Genomic DNA, 26,485 nt, shown 5'->3' with positions numbered 1-26,485 from the left:
ACAGGATTTTCGGAAATGCTGATTGCTGCCTTGTTGCCACAACAAAGTTCAGCTACATCCCTTGATGAAAATCCAGGCTCAAACATCAATTTTCTGATCCATAGTAGCTCTGCAAGTCCTTTTGCTATTCCCCTGAATTCTGCTTCAGCACTCGACAGTGCCACTACCTTTTGCTTCTTACTTTTCCATGTCACCAATTTACCTCCAATGAATGTAAAATATCCTGAAGTGGATTATGTGTCGGCATGGTCTCCTGTCCAATTAGCATACGTATATCCACTAATACTAAGATGACCATTTTATAGACACTGATAGTCCTTTTTATAGACACCATAATCGAGGAACACACACTTAAGAGCACATGGATCAAGTTTAGTGCGATGTGATTTAGGAATGTGAACATAGACTGTGCAACCAAAAATTTTGAGTGAAATGTTTAGATGGAAAGGGATGGTGTGATGAGAAGACAAGGCATGCAGTGAAGATCGAAAATTAAGGATCTAAGACGGGAGTCTATTAATGAGGTAAATAGAAATAATAACTACTTCAGACCAAAACTTAGAAGGAAACCAAGCTTCAAATAATAAAGCTCGGGTGGTTTCAAGGATGTACTGATTTTTTCTTTTGGCGACCCCATTTTATTGTGGGGTATAAGGACAAGTAGTTTGGTGAATGACCCTATTGTCCCGAAAAAAGGTTTGAAGATGATTGTTGACAAACTCCCCCCATTGTCAAATTGGAGGACTTGAATGGTGCTGTGAAATTGGGTTTTAATTGTAACAACCCAAAAATTGGACCGCTACCGGCGCTAGGATCCAAGTCGGCTTAAGGCCGCCGGGACCCGTAGCAAGCCTAACATACATCCTGTGAACCTGTTTAATCCCATACATGATCAACAATATACATAAAAATTAAAACTTTTCTTTCATCATTTCTCATACACCAACTCAACCTGTACTTGCACTGAACATAAACATAACTATAAATATTGATCCCCCTGGGGGACCTAAACAATGCCCCCAATGGGTGGCATAACATGTGTTGAGTTGGTTAAACATAATCATCAATAAACATTAAGATCATGTAGCAAAAAAAGGGATTACAACATACTATGGTCAAGCACACTCCTAACATCCTTAAACATCATTTCATTACATATCTATACTGTACTTTTACATTACATCATTCTATAAATTTGTCATGTCCACGTTCTATCTATTACAAATACATGACTTTACTCTCTTTGACTTCTCTATCTAGCCCGTACCTGCAAGCCTGGGGGGTTAAGGGAGAGGGGTGAGCTACAAGAGCCCAGTGAGCAGAATAATGAAAAACAACATTTTAAATTCTCATGCCATCATGTAATGCAACACATCACAACAAATCACATCTCGGATGGTATTGTCACCAATAGTCCTCTACATTCCAAAGTGCCGGGATGTAGAATGGGTCAACCGGTCTTTCTCTTAACATAACATAACATAACATAGCATTCCAATGTGCCAGGGACGTAGAATGGGTACAACCTGGACTTTCTCTTACATCGTGCCAGGGACGTAGAATGGGTACAACCTGGACTTACATACCATATCATGCCGTAGCATCATCATACCATATGAGGACTAAAGGATCATCCAATAACCAATCCACATCAACATCATAAATGCAATGCAACATATTCGTGAATTCTAATGCAAGTAACCTAATTCATCACATGGCATTCATGATGCATGAACATGCTAAAAACTTTATAATTTATTTGCTTTAAATCGTAAAGGTTTATTCTACTCACCTCTGGCTGAAGCTCTACTGACTCAGAAGCAGCTGAACTCACTGCTGGGGTCCTCGGTCCTCTGGTCCGAACCTACACAGGTGGACTCAAATGAGGGACCAAACAACTAGAACATAACTCTAAAAATATCCCCCAAAAACCCCCTAAAACACCTCAAAACAAACATGCAAAAACATGCAAAGGAAGGCTGAACAGGGCAGGTTCGGCGGCACCTTCGGCGGCCGAAAGTCCCTCCAGAGCCGAAACCCAGGCAAGTTCGGCGGCCGAAAGTCCCAGACAGAGACGAAAGTCTCTTTTCGGGGGCAGGCTTCTGCAGCCGAAAGGATTGCCTCCCCAAACCAGGTTCGGCAGCCGAAGTCATGGAACAATTGGTACTCACTCTCACCAGACTATTCCCTTAAAGTGGGAGGTCAAGGGTTCGAGTAGTGAGGGAGGCGACCTAATTTCCAAAGGGAAATTTAGGCCAAATCCACTTGGGGAAGGATGCGATGCGAGAACCCAAGGGGACAAATCCTGCCAGGAACCCGTGAGGGTGAATGGATGTTAAAAGCTGTTCACGACGCCAGTGGAAAGCCCGAGGTGGCAAGAGGCCAGGCGAGGGATAGCCCTGGGCCGTGAACGGTAACAGTGCCGGTGAAAGGGCCGGGCTGTTACATTAATCATGCGCAAAAAGTCACAAAATTCCTCAGCCACTTTATGTTTATGTTTCAATAAGTAGATCCAAGTAACACGAGTGCAATCATCAATAAAAGTAACAAAGTATCTATAATAATGAGAAACAGTTTTCACGACAGGCCCCCCATACATCAGAGTGTATTATTGAGAATGGAGTATCAAATTTATTTGCGGAAATATGATAAGTACTCTTATGACTTTTAGCAAGCACATATGAAGAACAAATAGGGAGATCCAAATGAAATATGTCCTAATCGCCGATGCCATAACCAAACAGTTGCTTGAGTTTTGTCTCTATTACTCATTTGACATGCAATGTTATTTTTTTGTTTCTCATTCTCTGTCAGATCCAAGTAATAGAGTTTGCCCCTTTTAACACCATAACCAAGAATCTTTCGGGTCAGAATATCCTGAAAGACACAAAATGAGGGCCAAAAAGTTATAGTACACACAAGAGAAGAGGTTATTTGGCTAATCGACAAAAGATTATATTCAAGAGATGGAACAATCAAGACAGTATCTAGAGTAAAGGTACTAGACAAGATGACTGATTCTTCTCCAGTAATTAGAGAAATACCACCATTAGCTGTAGATATAACATATTGTGAATAAGCACGAATAAATTGTAATTGCCCTGAATCTCTAGTCATATGATCAGATGCACTTGTATCAATAATCCAAATACTATTTTTAGAAGTTGCAGAGAGTACATTTGCCTTACCAACAATACCTGGGTGGGTAACGTTAGCTGTAGGTTGTGATTTGTCCTCCATATTTTGTTGGATTTCTATTGTGGCTGAACAATAATGGTATTGGGGAATACAAAATACGATGTTGCAGATGGTAAGCTATGGTGGTGGTTTCAAGATATGAAATTCGGGAAGCAATTCTTTCAGGATCAGAATTGCTCTGATACCATGTTGAGCGATGGAATCTGTGAATAATTCAATTGTTGTGTATTCTTCTCCGGAAATGAGGTTATATATAGATACATTTATAACATAAAATCAGGAGAGAAAAATAAAGCAATCCTTTAGCAGATTTCTGTATGGTGGGGATGTTTCTCACATATAATCTAATCAATTTTCAGAATATGCAGACCTCTTTGGCAGATTTATAGCGACAATCCTCGGACAGTAATTGCATTGGAGGATTTGGTTCCTAGTTACAAGCCGAACATTTTATTTTTTATGGAAACAAAAGCTCTTAGTTCTCGTATAAAATTTTTTCGTAGTTTTTTACATTTTGATGGTTGCTTCTCAGTCAACATATAAAGATTGGTGTTGAAACTGTGTCGTTTCTTCTTTTATTCTCTTTCCATTGTAATAGAGCTGAGTTGGAATTTTGTAATTGGGTTATTTGCACAAGATGTGCACGTGCACTTGTCTGCTGCATAAAGAAGCAAGATGCTTCCAGATCTTTACTGTAATGTCTTTTTCATTTCTGAAATAAGAATTCAAAGTTTTTTCTCTCTCTTTCGCACATGGTATCAGAGCATGGTTTTGGCTCACGACGGCGCGTCAATAGTTGCATGAGTGAGATCTAGAGTTTCTACGAGAGATCTGATGGCGACGGAGTGAGGGAACAGTAGCAAGGAGCAGAAGGCGGCGACTGGTGCACCAAAAAAATCACAAGGCGTGGCCCAAGGAATGGGAGATCCTTTGAGTCTCCAAGCTTCTGATCATCCAGGTATGAACCTAGTCTCAGCGCCTCTTATAGGATCAAACTTCAGATCATGGACCAGGGCAATTAAAATCACCCTAGGTGCCAAGATGAAGTTAGGGTTTGTCGAAGGAACAGTTTCGGCACCTAGCAAAGACTCTGAGGGTTACGAACAATGGAAGAGATGTGACTTCATGGTCACATCTTGGATCCTTAACTCCATCTCCAAGGAACTGGTGGATGGTTTTATATACACTGCTTCAGCTAGAGATCTCTGGTTAGAAATATGTGAAAGGTTTGGAGAATGCAATGGCCCTATGATATATGAACTACACAGAAAAATTTCTCTTATGTCTCAAGAAAATGCCTCTGTTGCTGTCTACTTTACTAAGCTAAAGAGACTTTGGGATGAGTTGGGCTCTATGGAGACCCTTCCTACCTATACATGTGGAGCCTCTAGGGCTATAGCAGAAATAACCAACAGAAACAGACTCATGCAGTTTCTGATGGGACTGAACGAGTCCTTTGGGTCTGTGAGGGACCAAGTATTGGGAATGGATCCCTTACCAACAGTGAATAAGGCGTACTCAATGGTGGTGAAATTTGAATCTCAATTGGAGATTTTGGGAGTCATGAGTGACAACTCTGAATCCCTTGTGTTGTTGAACAAAACCTACACTCAAAGTCAGGCCAGACCAAGAAAGCCTGACAACAAGAAGGGACATTGCACCTTCTGTAATATGAATGGACACACTCGGGATGGGTGTTTTAGACTGATTGGATACCCTGATTGGTTCAAGTCAAAGAACAAAAGTAACACACAAGGGGGAAAGGGATATGGAAACACCAGAATTATGGCTGCTATAGAACAAAATAAACCTGAAGAGGACAATTCTCTTGATTATACTGATACATCAAGCAAGATAAATGAACTGACATCCATGCTGACCTCCCTAAAGCAAGAAGTTTCTCAACTTGTCAAAGGGAAAGGGAGCCTAGCTCCTGGGACATGCCTTGAACCTGAGTCACACTTCATGGACTTTGCAGGTAATCTTAACCTTCATAAAGCCTGTTATGCATAATTGGACACTAATGATAGTTGGATCCTAGACATTGGAGCCACTAATCACATGTGCTCAAACAGCAGTTTGTTTATCACTTTACAGATACTACACAAGCACATATCTGTTTGCTTTCCAGATTGGAACACAACACAAGTGACCCAATCTGGAAGGCTAAAGCTCTTTGGAAAATTACTTCTGAATGATGTTCTATATATTCCTCACTTTCAATACAATCTGATATCCATTAGTCAATTGATGAATAGTCATGGATATTGTATAGTGATATGCCATCATTACTGTATCATACAGGACCCTCTGAATAAGAAGGTGGTGGCCATAGGAAAGAAACAAAGAGATCTTTTCAAACTGAATAAGATGAGTTTCTGTCAAACTGAGATTAGACATTGCCTAATGCAGATCATGAACTTAGATGCTAATCTTCACAACCTGGAAATGCCATGCTCCCTATGTTTGATTCAAATAAAGGAAACTCTATGCAATGTGAAAGGATATACATTTGTACAGTGAGCATGAATGACATGCATGATAGACTAGGACATGCATCTGTTAGCAAACTCAAACATATCAAGGGCATAAACATCAATAATAATGCTATGACTTGCTGCCCCATCTGCCCTCTAGCAAAGCAAGCTAGATTATCCTTTCCTAGAAGTCACACTCTAGCCTCAAGACCTTTTGAATTGATCCATATTGACATATGAGGACCTTATAAGACCACTTCAATCACCGGAGCTAGATTGTTCCTCACCATTGTTGATGATTACAGTAGGGTCGTATGGACCTTTATGATGCATTTAAAGGGCCAAACCTTTGGTCTTATTGAACACTTTATTCATATGGTAGAGAATCAATTCAACACTACCATTAAGACCATTAGAACTGATAATGGAAAGGAATTTTTAAGTCATGCTTATAACTCTCTTCTTGCTAGTAAGGGAATTATACACCAGAAATCCTGCCCATACACTCCACAGCAGAATGGAGTTGTGGAAAGGAAACACAGACACATACTTGACACTGCTAGAGCTTTGAAAATGCAATCCCAAGTACCTATCCAATTCTGGGCAGACTGCATCTTAACTGCCACCTATTTGATTAACAGAATGCCTATGGAGGGTTTTAATTGGACAACCCCATATGAAAGACTATATGGCACTTTACCTAACTATTCTCACTTGAGAAAGTTTGGATGCTTGTGTTATGCAACTACTGTGGGTACACATAAAGATAAATTTCAAGAGAGAGCCATTAAAGCCATAATGATGGGATATGCCAGTACTCATAAAGCTTATAAGTTGTACAACATTGCTGATAAATCTTTTTTTATTAGTAGGGATGTAATTTTCCATGAAAATGTCTTTCCATTCCAAGGGTCAAGTGAAATAGAAGATTCTGTGGTTCCTATACCTGTGATTGAATGTGATTCCTCAAATCCTATTCCTTATAAATCTGGTCATACCAGTAATGGCCTTCAGAACAGTCCCTCTATTAGAAGGACTCAAAGACACAGATAGACTCCTGTCTGGATGCAGGACTATGTTAACTCTTTGCATACATCTTCTGTGTTCTTTCATCCATCACATAAGTCTTATATTTGCAATGTTAATAAAGCATATGAACCTTGCACATATTCCCAAGCATCTAAAGATGCCCATTGGATTGAGGCTGTGAAGCAAGAGCTTCAGGCTTTGGAAACCAATAATACATGGGTACTCACCACTTTGCCAAAGAATAAAAAGGCAATAGGATGCAAATGGGTTTACAAAGTTAAATTTAAACCCAATGGAGACGTAAAAAGGTATAAAGCTCGATTGGTAGCCAAAGGCTACAACCAAATAGAAGGGCTGGACTATAAAGACTGGTTTTCACCTGTAGCAAAGCTTACAACAGTAAGAATTCTCATTGTTATGGCCACCTCTAAACAATAGCCAATATTTCAATTAGATATTAACAATGCCTTCCTTCATGGATATCTAAATAAAGAGGTGTACATGACACCACCTCAGGGCTATCACAAAGCCCGGCCAGGGCAAGTTTGCTTGCTTAAAAGGTCCTTATACGGGCTTAAACAAGCTTCTAGGCAATGGAATATTGAGTTCACTAATTTTCTCAAAAAATTAGGCTTTGTTCAGTCCCTTCATGACCATTGCCTCTTTACACAACACACTGGCAATTTGATTTTGATTCTACTTGTGTATGTTGATGATGTGATTTTGACTGGGAACTCTATTGATGCTATAAATAAGTGCAAACTTGCATTAGACTCAAAGTTCACTATCAAAGATTTGGAACCTATGAAATACTTTTTGGGGCTGGAGGTTGCTAGATCTACTCAAACAACTATTCTCAGCCAAACTAAATACATTTCGGATGTGTTAAAGGATGCTGGGATGTTTTACTGTAAACCAGCCTCTTGTCCCCTACCTCAAGGGTTACATTTATCTCCTTATTCAGGAGAAATTCTTGATGAGCCTGACATGTACCAAAGGCTCCTTGGCAGGCTTCTTTATATTAATCTTACAAGGCCTAATATATGCTATGCTGTTCAACATTTAAGTCAGTTTATGAGCATGCCCCGAAAGCCTCATTGGGAGGCTGCTTTACATGTGCTTCGCTATCTCAAAGGCACCCTCTATCAGGGGCTTCATTATCCTGTGAGCAATGATTTATGCTTGAATGCCTATTGTGATTCTGATTGGGCTGCCTGCACTTATTCAAGAAAATCTCTATCTGGATACTGCATATACTTGGGTCCTTGCCTCATATCTTGGAAGACGAAGAAACAAACCACTGTTTCTAAATCTTCAGCTGAGGCTGAATATCGTGCAATGGCTAACACTGTTTGTGAGCTACTTTGGATTAGCTATGTTTTGCACAACTTGCAAGTTGCCATCCAGCTGCCTATTCCACTTCATTGTGACACCAAGGCAGCAATGCATATTGCAGCTAATCCAGTATTTCATGAGCGAACGAAGCATATTGAAATAGATTGCCATCTCTTCCAGGACCAGCTTCAACAAGGCTTTATCCTACCTAGTCATCTCCCTACTCAAGAACAATTGGCAGACATCTTCACAAAAGCACTGCCTACATCTCGCCATGACAGTCTCACTCGCAAGTTGAATTTATTACCTTTACCAACTTCAACTTGAGGAGGGGGTGTTGAAACTGTGTCGTTTCTTCTTTTATTCTCTTTCCATTGTAATAGAGCTGAGTTGGAATTTTGTAATTGGGTTATTTGCACAAGATGTGCACGTGCACTTGTCTGCTGCATAAAGAAGCAAGATGCTTCTTGTAATACCTGGCTAGACCTCGGCATCGGAATTCTCACTTTCCGGCGGAATCTCCGTTGGAATCTGGAATTTCGAGGATGTCGGGTGTCCTAGAAGGGTAAAAGAAAGGTTTTCTAAAATGTTTTTGAATGTTTTTAGTGTTTTGATGAAGAAAACATGAAGTGTTGAAAAGAAAAGACCAAGGAGGGAAATGTAAGGTTCGGCCGCCGAACCTCACTTTCGGCCGTCGAAGGTGGCCAGCTTTTATTGCCACCGAAGCCCAAGTTCGGCTTCTGAAAGTGGTGTAGCTGTGAAGGCAGCTCTGGCTGCTGAAGGTGGTTGACCGGCCACCTATAAAAGGGCCCCTTATCCGGATTTGAGGTGAGTTTTCTCTCTCTTTTCTGGTATAGGTGAGTTCTTGATCTTCCTTGGTTGATTTCTTGGTTTTCTTGCAAGTTGAGCAAGTTTTACATAATTTTCATGTTGGTTTTGAAGTTTTTGAGCAAAGAAGCAAAGTTGTGAGGCTTGGAGGTTCTAGATCTATTTTCCCTTGCATCTCCAAGTTTAGTGTAATACCCGGCTAGACTCCGGCATCGGAATTCCTACCGTCCGGTGGAATAGCGGATGTCGGAAACCTCTAGAAGGGTAAAATCATGTTTTTATAAAATGTTTTCATGTATTCTAATGTTTTAAGTATGAAATAAAATGAGTTTTTGCATGAAAAAGTCCTTGGAGGAAAACTCAGGTTCGGCCGCCGAAAGTCAAGTTCGGCCGCCGAACATGCATGCGTTTTGGAGGCACGTTAGGCCCCCGAAAGCATGAGTTAGGGAAGTCCAGTTTCGGCCGCCGAAAGTCAAGTTCGGCCGCCGAACATTGCATGGATGCGGAGGCACATTCGGCCCCCGAACGTGGCCTGGCCAGCCACCTATAAAAGGGTCCCTTAGCCGAAAATGGGCTAGCTTTTTCTCCCCATTTCGGCCAAGGTGAGCATTCCGCCATCCTTCCCCAATCTTGAGTTCTTCCTTCCTTTTTCCATGATCTTTACAAGTTTATAACTTTGGTTTTGAAGATCTTTGAGCTTATAACGAGTTTTGGAGCTTGGAGACCAAAAGTTGGAACTTCTCCCATCTCCAAGTTTAGATCTCCTCAACCCTCGATCTTCAAGAGGTAAGAGCCGATCTTAAGCTCAATGTATGATTTAAACAAGTTTTATGAAGTTTTATGGGGTAGAATGGCATGTATAGGGTTGTATGAGTTTTTAGATAAATGTTATGTTTTGAGCTATGTATGTTGGAAATGTGTTGTTTGAAGTGTTGTAGTTGGGGTATATGTTTGTTTGAGGCCCCTAGGAGCTTGTATGCATGTTTTGGTTGAGTGGTATGCATGATTTGAGCTTGGGAGGCGAAATGTGCATAGGAGAGCTGAGTTTCTGCCATTCGGGAGAAACTCAGGTTCGGCCGCCGAAGGGACTTTCGGCCGCCGAACCCCCTTGTGGAGGCAGCATTCGGCTGCCGAAGCTTGCCTCCGAAAGAGGACTTTCGGATCTGTCTGGGACTTTCGGCCGCCGAAGGTGCCGCCGAAAGTGCCTGACTTTCGGATCTGTCTGGACTTTCGGCCGCCGAAGGTGCCGCCGAAAGTGCCCTGTCCAGACTTTTCTTGTATGTTTTTATGTGATGTTTTCAGGATGATTTAGGGGGTTTTGGGGGAGTATAGTAGAGTTATGTTTATGTATGTTTGGTCCCTTATTGGAGTCCACCTGTGTAGGATCGGACCCGAGGAACCGAGGTGTTTAGCAGTGTTAGCTGCTTCAGAGTTAGTCCAGAGCTAGCCAGAGGTGAGTGGAACTAACTCTTATGTTTTAAATCAAAAGTTTTCAGCATGTTCAAGTATGTTCATGCATCATGAATACCATGTTATGCAATAGGTTGTTTGCATTAGAATTCACGAATATGATGCATTGCATAATACGATGATAATGATGTGGATGGACACTGGATGATCCTCTAGCCCTCAGTATGTTATGACATGATATGAATTGATATGATATGGCATGTACGATATGATATGAGATGAGAAGTCCAGGTGTGGCCGTATCGCCCCTGGCATAGAGCATGAGAAGTCCAGGTGTGGCCGTATCGCCCCTGGCATAGAGTATGTGAAGTCCAGGCGTGGCCGTATCGCCCCTGGCATAGAGTATTGTTGACTTGCTATGGTATGAGATTGATATGTAGAGGGCTATTGGTGACAGATTCATCCTTGAGGTGATATATTTGTGATGTGACGCATTTCATGATAGCATACGTTAAAATGAACTGTTTTCTTTATGATTTCCGCTCACTGGGCTTTTTAGCTCACCCCTCTCCCCTAACCCCAGGTTTGCAGGGTCAGAGATAGTCAGGAGATCAGCAGATTACGTCCATGGTCATGTTTATGTAATAGAATAGTAGTGGACATGATGTAATGTAAAGTTATGTAAGGATGTAAACGAGTTATGTTGTAATATGATATTATGTTATATGTTCAGAGTTATAGTATTGTGCTTGGCCCGAGTTGGTTAATCCCTTTGTACATGAGTTTTATTTTATGTTGTTACATGTGATGAACCGAGTTTGACATAGAGTATGCTGACCCTAGGGGTTCTATGAGTTCAGTCATAGTGCATACACAGGTCATACTGGTTAAAGGTAAAGTTTTAAATGGTTTATGGATATGTTTGATCATGTTTGGGATTATACCAGCTGTACAGGATGCATAGTAGGCTTGCTACGGGTCCCGGCGGCCTTATGCCGATCTGAATCCTAGCGCCGGTAACGGTCCGGATTTCCGGGGCGTTACAGAATGGTATCAGAGCCCTAGGTTCACATGGTCGGACCTATAATGTGTCGGGCTCATAGAGGTTATAGTAGGGCAAGCACAATAGGAGGATCATGTCCACTAGGATAGGATATGGAGTCCTGTCTTGTATGATGATGTGAAATGCCATGATGATGAGCATGTGCATTAATGCTATGATATGTATGTGATGCAGGTTCATGTGTTTCCACATGAACCATAATATGCTAATGTTTATGTGCTATGTTACGCTTTCAGAAGTCAAGATGAGAGGAACTCGTCGATCTGCGAGATTGACTGGAGCTCCACCAGAGAATGAGGGCATGGATGCCCATCCCCCTGCTCTGCAGAGGGCAAGATCTTGTAGGACGATCAGGGAAAGTACATCAAGGGACCCTAGAAGGTCTTTTGATGCAGGTCGAAGGAGACCAGTTCATGAAGGTATGTCAGCGGATGTGATGGAAACAGAGGAGGATAACCAGAGAAGAGATAGTAGTTTGGGCATGAGTATGTCAGTAGAGGATATGGGAGAGTCCCAAGGAGGCACTCAGGCCTCGGGCTTTGTCCCACCACAGTATCCACCCTACCCGCAAGGGCCAGGGTATCCGATGGGAGGTACGTCGGATTTCTTCAGCTATAACCCATATCCCACCTTTATGCCCTATCCTCCCTTTTACCCACAGTACCCCATGTTTCCATCCTCACCCTTTTTCCCAGGTCCAGCAAACCCTAACTCAGGGGATGCTGCACCTCCTCCTCCACCAGCAGAACCAATTGTCCCTGATGTCCGGATACCCAAACCTGGTTCATCAGTTGGGGGTAAAGTAAAGATGACAGATTACCTCAAGTTGGATGCCCCCAAGTTTGAAACAGGTGATGACCCTTTTGAGTACCTCAGAACGGTAAAGATGATAACAGATGAGTTGGGAGCAAGTGACAGTAGAGCCATTCAGATGGCAGGGTTCACATTGAAATGCAAGAAGGCAAGGGAGTGGTTCAAAAACTATGTGGACCCAAGGTTGGAGAGCTTATCCTGGGAGCAGTTTGCCAATGAGTTTGCAAGATGGGCTTTTCCAGATAGTTCCAGAGAACTGAAGATGATTGAGTTTGAGCAGCTAAGGCAGACGGAAGAGATGAGCGTAGAGGAGTTTACAGACAGGTTCCTGGAGCTGTTGCCGTTTGCAGGACAAGGTCTTGACACAGACCTGAAGAAGTCTAGGAGATATGTTATGAAGCTTCACTCCAGGTATTCCTCGTTGGTTCAATCAGCAGAAAGGGAGAGCTTCCATGCTATAGTGGATATGGCACGGAGAATGGAGGCTAGTGCCATCATTCAAGGGACAGTTAAGCAGTCGATGGTACAGTCTTCGGGTCTCCAAGTCCCGGGGACAAGTGATGTTGATCTCTCCCCTCTGAGCGAGGCTGTCACAAAAAGTAAGAAGGGAGACAGAGGTCTCAAAAGGTCAAAGAAGAACAAGTTCTGGAATCGGATAAAGTCTGGTATGGGATTAGGAGGTGGCTCGAGCTCAGGCACAGAGGTTGCAGAGTGTGCAAGGTGCGGTAGGCCGCACAAGGGAGTCTGTCGGTTTGGGACTACAGCATGTTACAGATGCGGCCAGGAGGGGCACATAGCTCGAGAGTGCCCTAAGGCAGCTTTTATGACACCGTCCCATCAGACAACTCCAGGCAGTATGGCACAGCCATCAGCTCCAGTCATGTTTCAGGGCAGTGGTAGAGGCGGAGACAGGGGGACAACCCCTTCTTCAGCAGGTTCCCGTGGGGAAGGTCCATCAGCTCCAGCACGGATCTTCGCCATGACCCAGCAGAAGGCTAACACATCGAACCCGATGGGATCAGGTAATCTCACTCCGGTATGTTCTGATGTGTCTGTTTTATGAACCCTGATGTTTCTCTTTTCTTTGTTTGCTTGTGAGCCCTTGTGAGGTTGGGTTGATAGCTTATGGGTTAGAGTAGTCCCTTGGGGTCAGTGCACCCAAGTGTGATCCATCTGTGGCAGAGTCGGTCTGCCGGTTTAGTCAGAGTATGTGTTGTGAGTAGATGCCTTCCAGCTGACCTAGCGGTTCTAGATTTGACTGTTTGACGTCATTCTAGGGTTGGATTGGTTCTTCTACTAGTGGTACTACCTAGTCTGCAGAGACAAGGTAGTCAGGTTCAGAGGTAAGGATGGATCAGAGGTAGTCCTTAGAGGGGACATAATAGGGATACCTAGAGGTTCAGTATCAACCCTACAGGCTCGTAGGTTGCTCAGGAAAAGTTGTCAGGGGTTCTAGCTCTTGAGAGAGAGTATAGCAGTCAGGTCAGGGAGCCCGCCTCGGTGCCCATTGTTAGAGAGTTTAGATGTTTCCCCAGATAAGTTCCCAGGACTGCCACCTGTCAGGGAGATAGAGTTTAAAAATAGAAGTAATGCATGGAATTGGACCAATCTCTATCCCTCCCCACAGGATGGTATCAACAGAGTTTAAAGAGTTATAAGGATCAGTTGTAAGAGTTGGTAGTTAAGGGTTCCCATCTGACTGAGCACTTCACCTTGGGGTGTTCCAGTGTTGTTATGAGGATGAAGGATGGATCCCTAGGACTTTGTATCGACTACAAGTCGTTGAATAAAGTCACTACCCAGATCAGGTAGTTGTTACCGTGGATCGACGATCTAGTTGAAATCAGCTAGCAGGAGCTAGTTGCTTTTCCAAGATAGATCTGAATCCAGGTACCATCAGTTAAGATCAAGGAAGAAGATGTACAGAGAGCAGTGTTTAGAACCAGATATGGGCACTATGAGTTCCTTGGAATGTCGTTCGGGTTAATGAACGCCCCTACATCATTCATGAACCTCATAAGCAGAGTTTTAATCGGTTTCTGGATCACTCCGTTATTGTCTTCATTGACGGTACCTCGGTGAGTCCCAGAAATGCAGAAGAGTATGCCCATTATCTGAAATCAGGATTACAAATCCTGAGAGAACATGGCTTGGATGCCTAGTTCTCCAATGTGAGTTCTGGTCGAGGAGCACATCCTTCTTGGGTCATGTGTGTCGGAGAAAAGAAAGTGAAGTGGACCTGAGAAAGTTGAAGTTGTAGCCGACTAGCCCAGGCCCATGGTAATGACTAAGATCAAGAGCTTTTTGGGTTGGGCAGGTTATCTAATGGAGGTTCATCTAGAACTTCTCTATAGTTGCCGCTCCTATGGCCAGATGAATCAAGAAGAACCAGAGGGTTGTGTGGTCTACTCAGATTGAAGAGGGCTTTGAAAAGCCAAAGGAAATGTTGATGTCAGCACCAGTGGTGGCTCTGTCCGCCAGTGATGGAGATTTCACAGTGTCCTGTGATGCGTCCCGTGTTGGACTAGGTTGTGTGTTAATGTAAAGTGGTAGAATGATTGCTTATGCTTCTAGGTAGCTGAAGAAGCATGAGTTGAATCATCTTACACACGATTCAGAGGTAGCAATGGTAATACTTGCACTCAAGATGTGGAGGCAATACCTGTATAGGGTATGATGTCAGATCTTTACAGATCAAAAGAGCTTGCAATACATCTTGAGTCAAGGGAGAAGAACATGAGGTATAGGAGATGGGTAAAAACTGCGTGGTATTCGCGACTTCAAGGTTCGGTATATTCGGCTGAGGCAGATATTTCGATAGATGCCCTCAACCGGAAAACCACTTGACAGCTTATCCCATCCCTTAGTATAGTAAGAAGAAGGCCAGTAGTCAGAAGATGAGAAGAATCAGAACTGCTGTGAGTCAGCAGGAGAATCATGAAGTTGTCCGCAAGAGGCATGTAGAGTACCAGAAGAGAGAAGAGTTTTGTTAGAGTGTGCAGCGGAAACATGTTGAGGTTCTCGAGGAAGATGAGGTTACTGGAGGTGTCTCCTAAAGAGAGGGTGATTCGTTACGGGCAAAAAGGTAAATTAACTCTCTAATACATTGGACCCTTGAAATCCTGCAGAGGATTGGGAATGTATCCCACGAGTTAGATTTACCTACTTCAATGGAAGAGATCCATTTGTTTTTCCATGTTTCCACGGTATATGAGTTTGTGTCGGGTCCGAGTGAGGTTCTTGAAGGAACCAGAGGTGGAGATCGCAGAGGATCTCACCTATGTTGAGCAGCTAGTACAGACCGCAGACACGCAAGTTAGAAAGTGTGGAAACAAGGAAATACCGATGGTGAAAGTCCCTTAGGATCACCTTAGATGATAAAGTACACCAGGGAGACCGAGATTTCATACTCCAGTGACACCGTGTTTCTTTTTAGATCAGAACTTATGTATTGTTATGATTGTATGTTATGTTATATGTTATGCATGTCTTAGTTGAGGAACATTCGGGGACGAATGTTCTTAAGGGGGGGAGAATGTAATACCCGGCTAGACTCCGGCATCGGAATTCCTACCGTCCGGTGGAATAGCGGATGTCGGAAACCTCTAGAAGGGTAAAATCATGTTTTTATAAAATGTTTTCATGTATTCTAATGTTTTAAGTATGAAATAAAATGAGTTTTTGCATGAAAAAGTCCTTGGAGGAAAACTCAGGTTCGGCCGCCGATAGTCAAGTTCGGCCGCCGAACATGCATGCGTTTTGGAGGCACGTTAGGCCCCCGAAAGCATGAGTTAGGGAAGTCTAGTTTCGGCCGCCGAAAGTCAAGTTCGGCCGCCGAACATTGCATGGATGCGGAGGCACATTCGGCCCCCGAACGTGGCCTGGCCAGCCACCTATAAAAGGGTCCCTTAGCCGAAAATGGGCGAGCTTTTTCTCCCCATTTCGGCCAAGGTGAGCATTCCGCCATCCTTCCCCAATCTTGAGTTCTTCCTTCCTTTTTCCATGATCTTTACAAGTTTATAACTTTGGTTTTGAAGATCTTTGAGCTTAGAACGAGTTTTGGAGCTTGGAGACCAAAAGTTGGAACTTCTCCCATCTCCAAGTTTAGATCTCCTCAACCCTCGATCTTCAAGAGGTAAGAGCCGATCTTAAGCTCAATGTATGATTTAAACAAGTTTTATGAAGTTTTATGGGGTAGAATGGCATGTATAGGGTTGTATGAGTTTTTGGATAAATGTTATGTTTTGAGCTATGTATGTTGGAAATGTGTTGTTTGAAGTGTTGTAGTTGGGGTATATGTTTGTTTGAGGCCCCTAGGAGCTTGTATGCATGTTTTGGTTGAGTGGTATGCATGATTTGAGCTTGGGAGGCGAAATGTGCATAGGAGAGCTGAGTTTCTGCCATTCGGGAGAAACTCAGGTTCGGCCGCCGAAGGGACTTTCGGCCGCCGAACCCCCTTGTGGAGGCAGCATTCGGCTGCCGAAGCTTGCCTCCGAAAGAGGACTTTCGGATCTGTCTGGGACTTTCGGCCGCCGAAGGTGCCGCCGAAAGTGCCTGACTTTCGGATCTGTCTGGACTTTCGGCCGCCGAAGGTGCCGCCGAAAGTGCCCTGTCCAGACTTTTCTTGTATGTTTTTATGTGATGTTTTCAGGATGATTTAGGGGGTTTTGGGGGAGTATAGTAGAGTTATGTTTATGTATGTTTGGTCCCTTATTGGAGTCCACCTGTGTAGGATCGGACCCGAGGAACCGAGGTGTTTAGCAGTGTTAGCTGCTTCAGAGTTAGTCCAGAGCTAGCCAGAGGTGAGTGGAACTAACTCTTATGTTTTAAATCAAAAGTTTTCAGCATGTTCAAGTATGTTCATGCATCATGAATACCATGTTATGCAATAGGTTGTTTGCATTAGAATTCACGAATATGATGCATTGCATAATACGATGATAATGATGTGGATGGACACTGGATGATCCTCTAGCCCTCAGTATGTTATGACATGATATGAATTGATATGATATGGCATGTACGATATGATATGAGATGAGAAGTCCAGGTGTGGCCGTATCGCCCCTGGCATAGAGTATGTGAAGTCCAGGCGTGGCCGTATCGCCCCTGGCATAGAGTATTGTTGACTTGCTATGGTATGAGATTGATATGTAGAGGGCTATTGGTGACAGATTCATCCTTGAGGTGATATATTTGTGATGTGACGCATTTCATGATAGCATACGTTAAAATGAACTGTTTTCTTTATGGTTTCCGCTCACTGGGCTTTTTAGCTCACCCCTCTCCCCTAACCCCAGGTTTGCAGGGTCAGAGATAGTCAGGAGATCAGCAGATTACGTCCATGGTCATGTTTATGTAATAGAATAGTAGTGGACATGATGTAATGTAAAGTTATGTAAGGATGTAAACGAGTTATGTTGTAATATGATATTATGTTATATGTTCAGAGTTATAGTATTGTGCTTGGCCCGAGTTGGTTAATCCCTTTGTACATGAGTTTTATTTTATGTTGTTACATGTGATGAACCGAGTTTGACATAGAGTATGCTGACCCTAGGGGTTCTATGAGTTCAGTCATAGTGCATACACAGGTCATACTGGTTAAAGGTAAAGTTTTAAATGGTTTATGGATATGTTTGATCGTGTTTGGGATTATACCAGCTGTACAGGATGCATAGTAGGCTTGCTACGGGTCCCGGCGGCCTTATGCCGATCTGAATCCTAGCGCCGGTAACGGTCCGGATTTCCGGGGCGTTACATTTAGACCATCAATCCTCTCGATCTTCAAGAGGTAAGCATGGATCCTCACCTTTCTTGATGTTCTTAGTATGTTTTGAAGGGTTTTAAGTGAGTTTTGCATGGTTTTTGCATGATTTGCATGGATAGGGTTTATGTTGATCATAAGCCATATGTGTGTATATGTGTTGTTTTTGAGGTTTTGAGCTAGTTCTAAGCCCCTATATGCATGAAGAAGGGTATATGCATGTGTTTGAGAGCTTGTTGATGAGTTATGCATGTTTTGGAGAGGTTTTGGAGGCTGGAGACGTGAGGTTGGATCGAGTTCTGCCTTCTTGGCGAACTCAGATTCAGTCGCCGAAGCAAGGTTCGGCCGTCGAACCCCTTGAGGAGGTTGTTTTGGCGGCCTAAACCCGCCCCCGAAAGTTTGGACTTTCGGCTCTGGAGTGGAGTTTCGGCCGTCGAACATGCCGCTGATGGTTGTGACTTTCGTCTCTGAAAAGGACTTTCGGCTGCCGAACCCGCCTCCGAAAGTGCATGACTTTCGGTTCTTGAGGGACCTTCGGCCGCCGAACCTGCCGCCGAAAGTCCCCTGTCCAGCCTTCCTTGGCTTGTTTTTCCATACATATTTATGATGTTTTAGGGGGTTTTTGGGGGAATGTTTAGAGTTATGTTAGAGTTTGTTGGTACCTCATTTGAGTCCTCCATTGTAGGAACGGACCCGAGGAACCAAGGAGGCCCTCAGAGTTAGATGGGTCAGAGGTATTCCAGCGTTTACTAGAGGTGAGTAGAACTGAACTATGTTTTCAATTAAATGAAAGGTTTTAGCATGACTCATGCATCATAAATGCCATGTATATATGTTAGGATGGTTGCATTAGTATGTATAACTCATGCATCATAAATGCCATGAATATATAGGATGTGTGCATTAGTATTCACGAATCTGATGCATTGCAATAATATGCTGTTGATGTGGATGGATATTGGAGGATCCTTTAGCCCTCGATATGAGATGATATGGAAAGACCAGGTGTGGCCTAATTGCCCCTGGCACAGAGTATGAGAAGACCAAGTGTGGCCTAATCGCCCCTGGCACAGAGTATGAAAAGACCAGGTGTGGCCTAATCGCCCCTGGTACAGAGTTTATGATTTGTAGAGGGTTATTGGTGCCAAGTCCATCCGTGATATGAGTTATTTGTGATGTGATGCATTTCATGGAAGCATGTTTTAGTAAACGATTTTATTGGTGCTCTACTCACTGGGCTCTAGTAGTTCACCCCTCTCCTTAACCCCTAGGTTTGCAGGGCCAGGGTTAGCATGGGATAGCATCAGGAGAAAAGTTTATGTAAGAGTTCAGTAGTGGACATGTAATGTAAAATGATATAAAGTCATGTAATGAATATTGATGATAGAATTGTGCTTGGCCCTAGAGTTGGTTAATCCCTTTTGTACATGATCTGTATATTATTATGTTTGATAATGATATATGATGGAACTAAGCGTAATGTATGAAATGATGACCCAACTAGAGTATTTCATGTGGACTCTAGTATGGGATTTTATGTTTACAGAGATAGTGTGCATGCACAGGTTAAGCTTGGTAGATGTAAAGTTTCAAATTTCTATGAAAATTGTTGATCATGTATGGGATTTACCAGGTTTACAGAATGCATAGTAGGCTTGCTACGGGTCCCGGCGGCCTTAAGCCGATCTGAATCCTAGCGCCGGTAGCGGTCCGGTCTCCGGGTCGTTACACTTCCAGATCTTTACTGTAACGTCTTTTTCATTTCTGAAATAAGAATTCAAAATTTTTTCTCTCTCTTTCGCACAATTGGGAGGAGGCCTTTCGTTAATGTGAAATAGTATGGGTCTGTTTCTGTGGTTGGCTTTTTTTCAAATTTTATTGATTTGGTTGTTTCGGAATGTAATATTCAATGGAGGTTTACTAGTTATTATGGGTTTCCGGAATCGCAACGACGACGTCAGTTTTGGAACCTTATTCGAGTTTTATCTCGTAGAAGCTCTCTTCCGTGACTTTGTTCGGGAGACTTTAATGATTTATACTCGAGAGATGAGAAAAAAAGAGGAGTATCTTTGTCAAATTATCTTATGCAGGGGTTTAGATAAGCACTTGAAAGAGCATTTTTGTCAAATTATCTTATACATGTATTTGATTTTGAATGATTGTAAATATTTGTTAGACTCTAGAACTGATATTTCTGTTAGATGGGTTTGTTGTAATCCTATTCTAGCTACTCATATTTTGGCTAGAAAATTTATCAAGTATAATAGTCTCTCTGTTTGGAATTATATTTCTTTTTGTTTTATGGAATTTTATTAATACAATAAATAGTTTTACTTTCAAAAAAAAAAATACAGCTAACAAAAGAAAAAATCTATCAACTTTAGCTAAAAATAGAAAGTCATGCTCCTTATAAAATAACGTGTTTTATAAAAAAAAAAATTTTAATATAAAAAATATTATAAACTTCAATAATTTTCATGCTTTTTTCTTTGAGCTAAAAAATTCTCTATTTGATTTTATTATTTTTGTACATGAAACCACCAATAAATTCTGATCGTGAAGATATGATCGCACCGATTACTCTAATTATTAAACTCGACAGTACATATCATATTATTTGTTAAAATCACAATAGAAATAACCACATAGCTCACCAATGTCCACCCGGGCAATTAATACATCTAGCACAAAAAATGAAAGCAAGCCATTTTTTTTTTAAGAGAGGATGAACTTAGAGCTCAATGTGCATTTGAATTACTAGTGACAAAACTAGGTCCTGATTCGGTAGATATTTTATTCCGTCTGGAGTAGTTTCAATCAGATTACTATTCTTACAACTGTCCGGAGGTATTAATTTATTGTTAATAATATCTATAGATTCGAGTCGATCTGTCTCAATATAATTAGATTATTATTGAAATCTGTTTGGCAAGATTAATACTTTCAAAATTCGACCTACTCCCAAGCAAAATAAAAAAATTTTAATTTCCTCATATGCCCTTGAAATCTCGGATCAAGCTACCATCGAATTCGCGAATCCTATTGCTACTGCCGCTTCATTCCGGTGTATACATCAAATTCAATATAAAAATGACATATAATTTAAAATTAGAGAAAAATCTATTTTATGATTATTTATATATTAAAATAATATTTTATTTTTTAACTAATGAAATATTGTATATTGTATATTTTATATTTTATATTCTATATGAAAGTATTTTTTAATTAATTAAATATTATATATTTTATATTTTATATTTTATATTCATTCTATATGAAAGTATTATATTAAAATAATATATTGTATATTTTATATTTATTCTATATGAAAGTATTTCATTTAATGTTTATGATAAATATTAAAAATTATTTTCATTAATTGAAATTTTTAATTTTTAATTTTAATATAATTATTATTTTATCAACTGACGTAAAAATTTTCTCCCTAAAAATTTACAAGAAAAATAGAATATTAGAAAATGGGTAAAATATATACCATTCTAAAATTCACCTTTTTTTTCCTTTTTGAATTTTTTTTCTTTCCTTTTTCATAGAACCGTAATAAGTAAATGAGTTTCTAAATACCAATAAAAATTAATTCAAAATATTATTGAATGAAAATTAAAAAAAAAATTTTAAGTTTAATTTAAATTAATTTTTAAAATTCTTTAATTACTAAAAAAAGGGACGAATAATAGAAAAAAAATATAATTAGAATAAAAAAATATATTTCAAATTATATTTTGTTAAATAAATTAAACATTAAGGATAGATTAGTATTAACTTTTTAAAAATTTAAATTACAATTAATTTTTTTAAATTCAATTTCATCTTGCAACTAATTGAAAACATTTCATTTTATTATTTATAATTTAAAGTTTTAGCTTGAGTCAAAAGAATCGGAATTCAATAAACATTAAAATTAATAATTGCAAATGGGTTTATCTTTTGGGGGAAAAAAAATTCAGGATTATTGAATAGAGTTATAAAATTAATAATTGCAAATGGGTTAATCGAAATTTCATACAATATAAAAATTATAATAATTTTAATTTTAATTTAATAATTATAATTTAAATAACTATGTGAATTTTATATTTCGAAAAAAAAAAAACTCTCATTACTTGATTCCCCATAATAAAGATCCATAGCACATGGACAAAATAATATTCATATGAAATTTTGCAAATAAAATTTATGCTAAGTATTTATTATTTACTTATTTGATGTAAAGTTGTTATTTTTGTTGGTCCATGTAAAATAACTTATGATATTACATATGTTTTAAATTTTTTTATGTAAAAATGCTATTTTTTTTTTATTTCATGTAAATTAATTATTTGATATAAAAGTGCTATTTGTTTAAAAAATTGCATACTTTATTCTAATGTTAATTTGTCATTTTCTTTATTTTATGTAAAGCTATTTATTTTGTGTACTATTACTTATTCTTTTTTTAATTTATGTAAACTTGTGAAATATTTAATTTTAATTGTCCATTTGAATATTAATGAAACTTTTATTTAAAATTTTTTTACTATGATATCTTATACTTCTTTTATTTTATAATTTTTGTTTATTTTTTTAAATATAATAACATATAAATTTACTATTATAACTCTATTTATTTTATTTTATTTCTAAGAATTTTTTTAAAATATCTTTTAATATTTAATAAAATTTAATATATTCAAGATAGCTATAATTAAAATTTAATAAAAGATTATTTTTTAATATATATAAAAAAATAAAATGAACAAAAATTATGAAATTATTATAACTCTATTTAATTTTATTTTTTTAATAAATTTTTTAAAATATTTTTTAATATTTAATAAAATTTAATATATTCAAGACGTGTATAATTAAAATTTAATAAAAAAATATATTTTTTAATATATATAAAAAAATAAAATGAAAAAAATGATGAAATTATTATAACTCTATTTAATTTTATTTTATTTCTAATAAATTTTTTAATATTTAATAAAATTTAATATATTCAAGGTATAATTAAAATTTTAATTAAAAAATATTATATTTTTTAATATGTATAAAAAATAAAATGAACAAATATTATGGAACTATTATAATTCTATTTATTTTATCTTATTTTTAATAAATTTTTTAAAATATCTTTTAATATTTAATAAAATTTAATAAAAAATTATATTTTTTAATATGTATAAAAAATAAAATGAAAAAAAAAATTATGGAATAGAAGGAGTTATAATTAGAGTGGGAATACTATTGCTAATTAATTTTGTTTAAAGTTTCTTAATTTTTTGTTATAAAATTATAAGTTTTTTAGATATATTATGAAAAATAAGCAAATAACTTGTTGAATTATCTTATTTTAAAAAGTATAATATGTTTTTGTTATTGTTTTATACATTTTTTGATTATCTTATTTTATGTTCATTAATCATTTTTGTTATTTTATGTAAAATTGTACCAAATTTGGTGGATATATATCTAAATTTTAAGCCTTTCTCTCTATGTTCAAAATTTTATTTTTTTAAAAAAATTATTGTTTTTGTATTTTAATTAACTAATTTCAATTTAATATTTAGTACATAATATAATAATTGACAATATTTTATAATGTAATATAATCTAATTATGATAAAATTTAAATTTGAAAATTTTACATTTATTTATATTTTTTATTGACGAACTATATATATATATATTAAAATTAATTTTAAATAACAAAAATTATAATTATAAATAAATTAAAGTATTAAGAATTTTTTGGTAATTCATTATTCCCTTTCATTATGTGGATGTGATCACCCTTTTCATCCTACCTTCACAATTCACTAATATTTTAGGTACATATTCTTATTTAATTGACAGTTAAACTAATTTTTAAATTATAAAATTCTAATTTTAAAAGATTTTATACTATATCAAAAATAATTTTAAAATTTTTTTAAATATTCTCTAACTATTAATTTTGAATAAGTTTTCTTCTTCCGAACGTAGCAATACCAAATAAATTCTTAATAACTATTTTTAGATAATAGAAAAAAAAATTAAAATTTAGATCTCTAATTTTTATTAAATTTCTAGTTTATTAACTCATATTTCAAGATCATTATATTTTCTAAAATCAATCTTTTTAACCTTCTTATTAAAAAAAAAACTGTTAGCTACTATAAATCTCTCAACTTTTCACTATTTTTTTAATTTCATTTTAAAAATATGGATAAAATTTTAGAAATAATTTATATTGCAGAGAATATCAGTTAATTAGTATTGTGATTTTGGTAAAAAAAAATATTATAATAAAAAAAAAATTGAGAGATCATTTATAGTCACACATTAATTAAATTATAAATAAAAAAATTTATCTTCCTTTATATTTGGTAAAAGGGAACTAGAAATTGACAAAAAAAAATTATATATGGTTCATTATAAATAAAAAAAAAGCACACAGATTATTTTTTAAATCAAATGTTAATGAATTTTATTTGGATAAAATAAAATTAAAGAATTCAAAGTTTTTTTATATAAAGAAATTCACTTGTCCGTATCAGATAAATTTATTTTTCGATAAATTTTTCCCTTCGTCCATATAAAGGCATGCGACTAACTTACATTTCCACGAAGCAATCGCATTGCTCTCTAAGCTTATCTCCACACTTACTTCAAATTTCTTCTGCTGATCTCTTTAAGGATAATCGATAATAATGGCAGGGCCATCACGTAAGACATGGGGCTTTGAACTATCAGTAGTGATTCTTGGACTACTTGCACTGACACAGCAGTCCATGCAACAGAGTTCCAAGCACCCCATGCATGAGCTTATCCAGAGAATCCACAATCAAGGCCCTTTCTTTGGTCTTGTTTTGGGTTCCGACGCCGACGAGAGGGCTCTCCTAGCCAATAATGCCTTTAAAAATATCGGAGAAATTATTGAATTGGCTGGTAATTAAACCTCTCTCTCCCTCTCTGTTTCTCTCTCATTTATTTTTTTTAAGAATACATTTATTTTAAATAAAAAAATTATATAAAAAAAAATCAATTGAATTAAAGATGACTAATTACTTGGATTATAATTAGGAAGAAAATTCAACGCTGGCACAATCAACGGAAGTAGTGTGATATATGTGAAGGCAGGGGATGGACCATCAGTAAGAATATTTCCTTCTCTTTCTTTCTCTTCTTTCTTTCTTCATAACCTGTTTGTTAATTTGTTGACGTTGGTTCTTTTGTTTGGTGTACTTACTAAGATAAATGCAGCAATAACAGCGCAACTCCTAGTTATTTTTTTTGCCCCCAAAGGAATTATTCACATCGGCCGCGCCGGAACCGTTAATGATTCCCTGTCCATCGGGGATGTTGTTGTGCCTAAAGAAGTTGGCTTCCTTGGGAATTGGAAGTGGCTGGTACAAGCTATTATAAAGATCCAAACTTCTAATAACGTATTTTCCTTTGTTTTTTTTTTCCTCTTATAATGGATTCTGATGTTTTTATACACAGAGGGGAAAGCGTGGGCAGCTGGTATTCGGAGAATACAATACACCAGCTCCAGGAGGCAACTTGTTGGGGAGCATAAGCTTCCAACCAACCACACTGTACGCAACAGGAAAAAATAAGACCACCATCTTCTGGCTTCCCCTCACCTCAGATTGGCTCGAAGCAGCCTCTCAACTTGAGGTTATTTTTTTTTCTTTTAATTTCTTCCATCTGATTTCAGATTATGAATCGTTTCACATCGAAAGAAAGATTGATTTTAACCTTCACTTATAATATATGCAGAACCTTGAGCTGGAGCAATGTATCAGCAAGGACAAGTGCCTACCCAAAGCACCAGTTATCTTGAACGGTTTGAGGGCCTCAAGTTCTGATATATACATTCAAAATAAAGCTTATAGAGAATTCATCTATAAACAATTCAAGGCCTCAACAGTGGATACACAGAGCGCAGCTGAAATATTGGTTAGATAACTACACGAAAGTAGCCAGTATTGATATTTTCGGTTTATTTGCATAACGTTGTTGAGTTTTTGCAGGTGGCTTTGTCATCCGATGTGCCTATTATCGTCTTCACGGGTATCTCCAACACCGCAGGTGGATCATCCTCGCATACAAGCTTCAGCGATTTGGCGTCTGTCAATGCTGTGAAAGCTGCTGTGGCGTTCATTGCTGCAGTTGGTAACTCTAACTCATCCCTAGAAGTAGCAGATAACTAAGCAACGGCCTGTTAGTGCTTGATCAGTGGTACTGGAGTAATAGTTATAATAAATTAATAAGTGTACGCTGATGATCACTGCTATGCAGCGCCATCTTTAATAAAAACCAGTTATCGTATTTCTTCTTTTCTTTATCTTGCACTAATTTTCCTAGTTATCATCGAAGAGATAATGCTTGAACTTATTATACAAGAATGTGAATCAGTTAAAATGGGCACTAATTTTTATTGATGATTGTACTGTTAGTTGAAACATAAATATGAAGTGACTGAAAAGAAGTTATAATTTTATAACTATAGTTAAAATAACATTGCCTTTAATCTTACAATATAGGGTAAACTGCAATTTAGTCCCTCTAATT

At 38.2% G+C, this 26,485-nt stretch overlaps 3 protein-coding genes across 3 annotated transcripts; all 3 read left to right on the top strand.

The window, feature by feature from the left end:
- Positions 1-4,116: 4,116 nt before the first annotated feature.
- LOC110623311 lies at positions 4,117-5,396 on the top strand. The gene is made up of 2 exons (XM_021768228.1): positions 4,117-5,176; positions 5,296-5,396. The coding sequence occupies exons 1-2, from the start codon at positions 4,117-4,119 to the stop codon at positions 5,394-5,396; spliced, it is 1,161 nt and encodes a 386-aa protein (XP_021623920.1).
- Positions 5,397-7,205: 1,809 nt separating this feature from the next.
- Positions 7,206-8,366, top strand: LOC110623312 (uncharacterized mitochondrial protein AtMg00810-like). Its single transcript, XM_021768229.1, has one exon. The coding sequence runs from the start codon at positions 7,206-7,208 to the stop codon at positions 8,364-8,366; it is 1,161 nt and encodes a 386-aa protein (XP_021623921.1).
- Positions 8,367-24,521: 16,155 nt separating this feature from the next.
- On the top strand, positions 24,522-26,252 carry LOC110623126 (bark storage protein B). The gene is made up of 6 exons (XM_021768026.2): positions 24,522-24,856; positions 24,992-25,062; positions 25,162-25,317; positions 25,412-25,588; positions 25,691-25,870; positions 25,945-26,252. The coding sequence occupies exons 1-6, from the start codon at positions 24,619-24,621 to the stop codon at positions 26,122-26,124; spliced, it is 1,002 nt and encodes a 333-aa protein (XP_021623718.1). The 5' UTR covers positions 24,522-24,618; the 3' UTR covers positions 26,125-26,252.
- Positions 26,253-26,485: the final 233 nt, after the last annotated feature.

This window comes from Manihot esculenta, chromosome 9 (genome assembly GCF_001659605.2).
Source record: "Manihot esculenta cultivar AM560-2 chromosome 9, M.esculenta_v8, whole genome shotgun sequence".
In the NCBI taxonomy this organism is placed as follows: domain Eukaryota; kingdom Viridiplantae; phylum Streptophyta; class Magnoliopsida; order Malpighiales; family Euphorbiaceae; genus Manihot; species Manihot esculenta.
The sequence above is the reverse complement of the archived record's forward strand: the minus strand, read 5'-3'. Positions and strand labels throughout refer to the sequence as shown.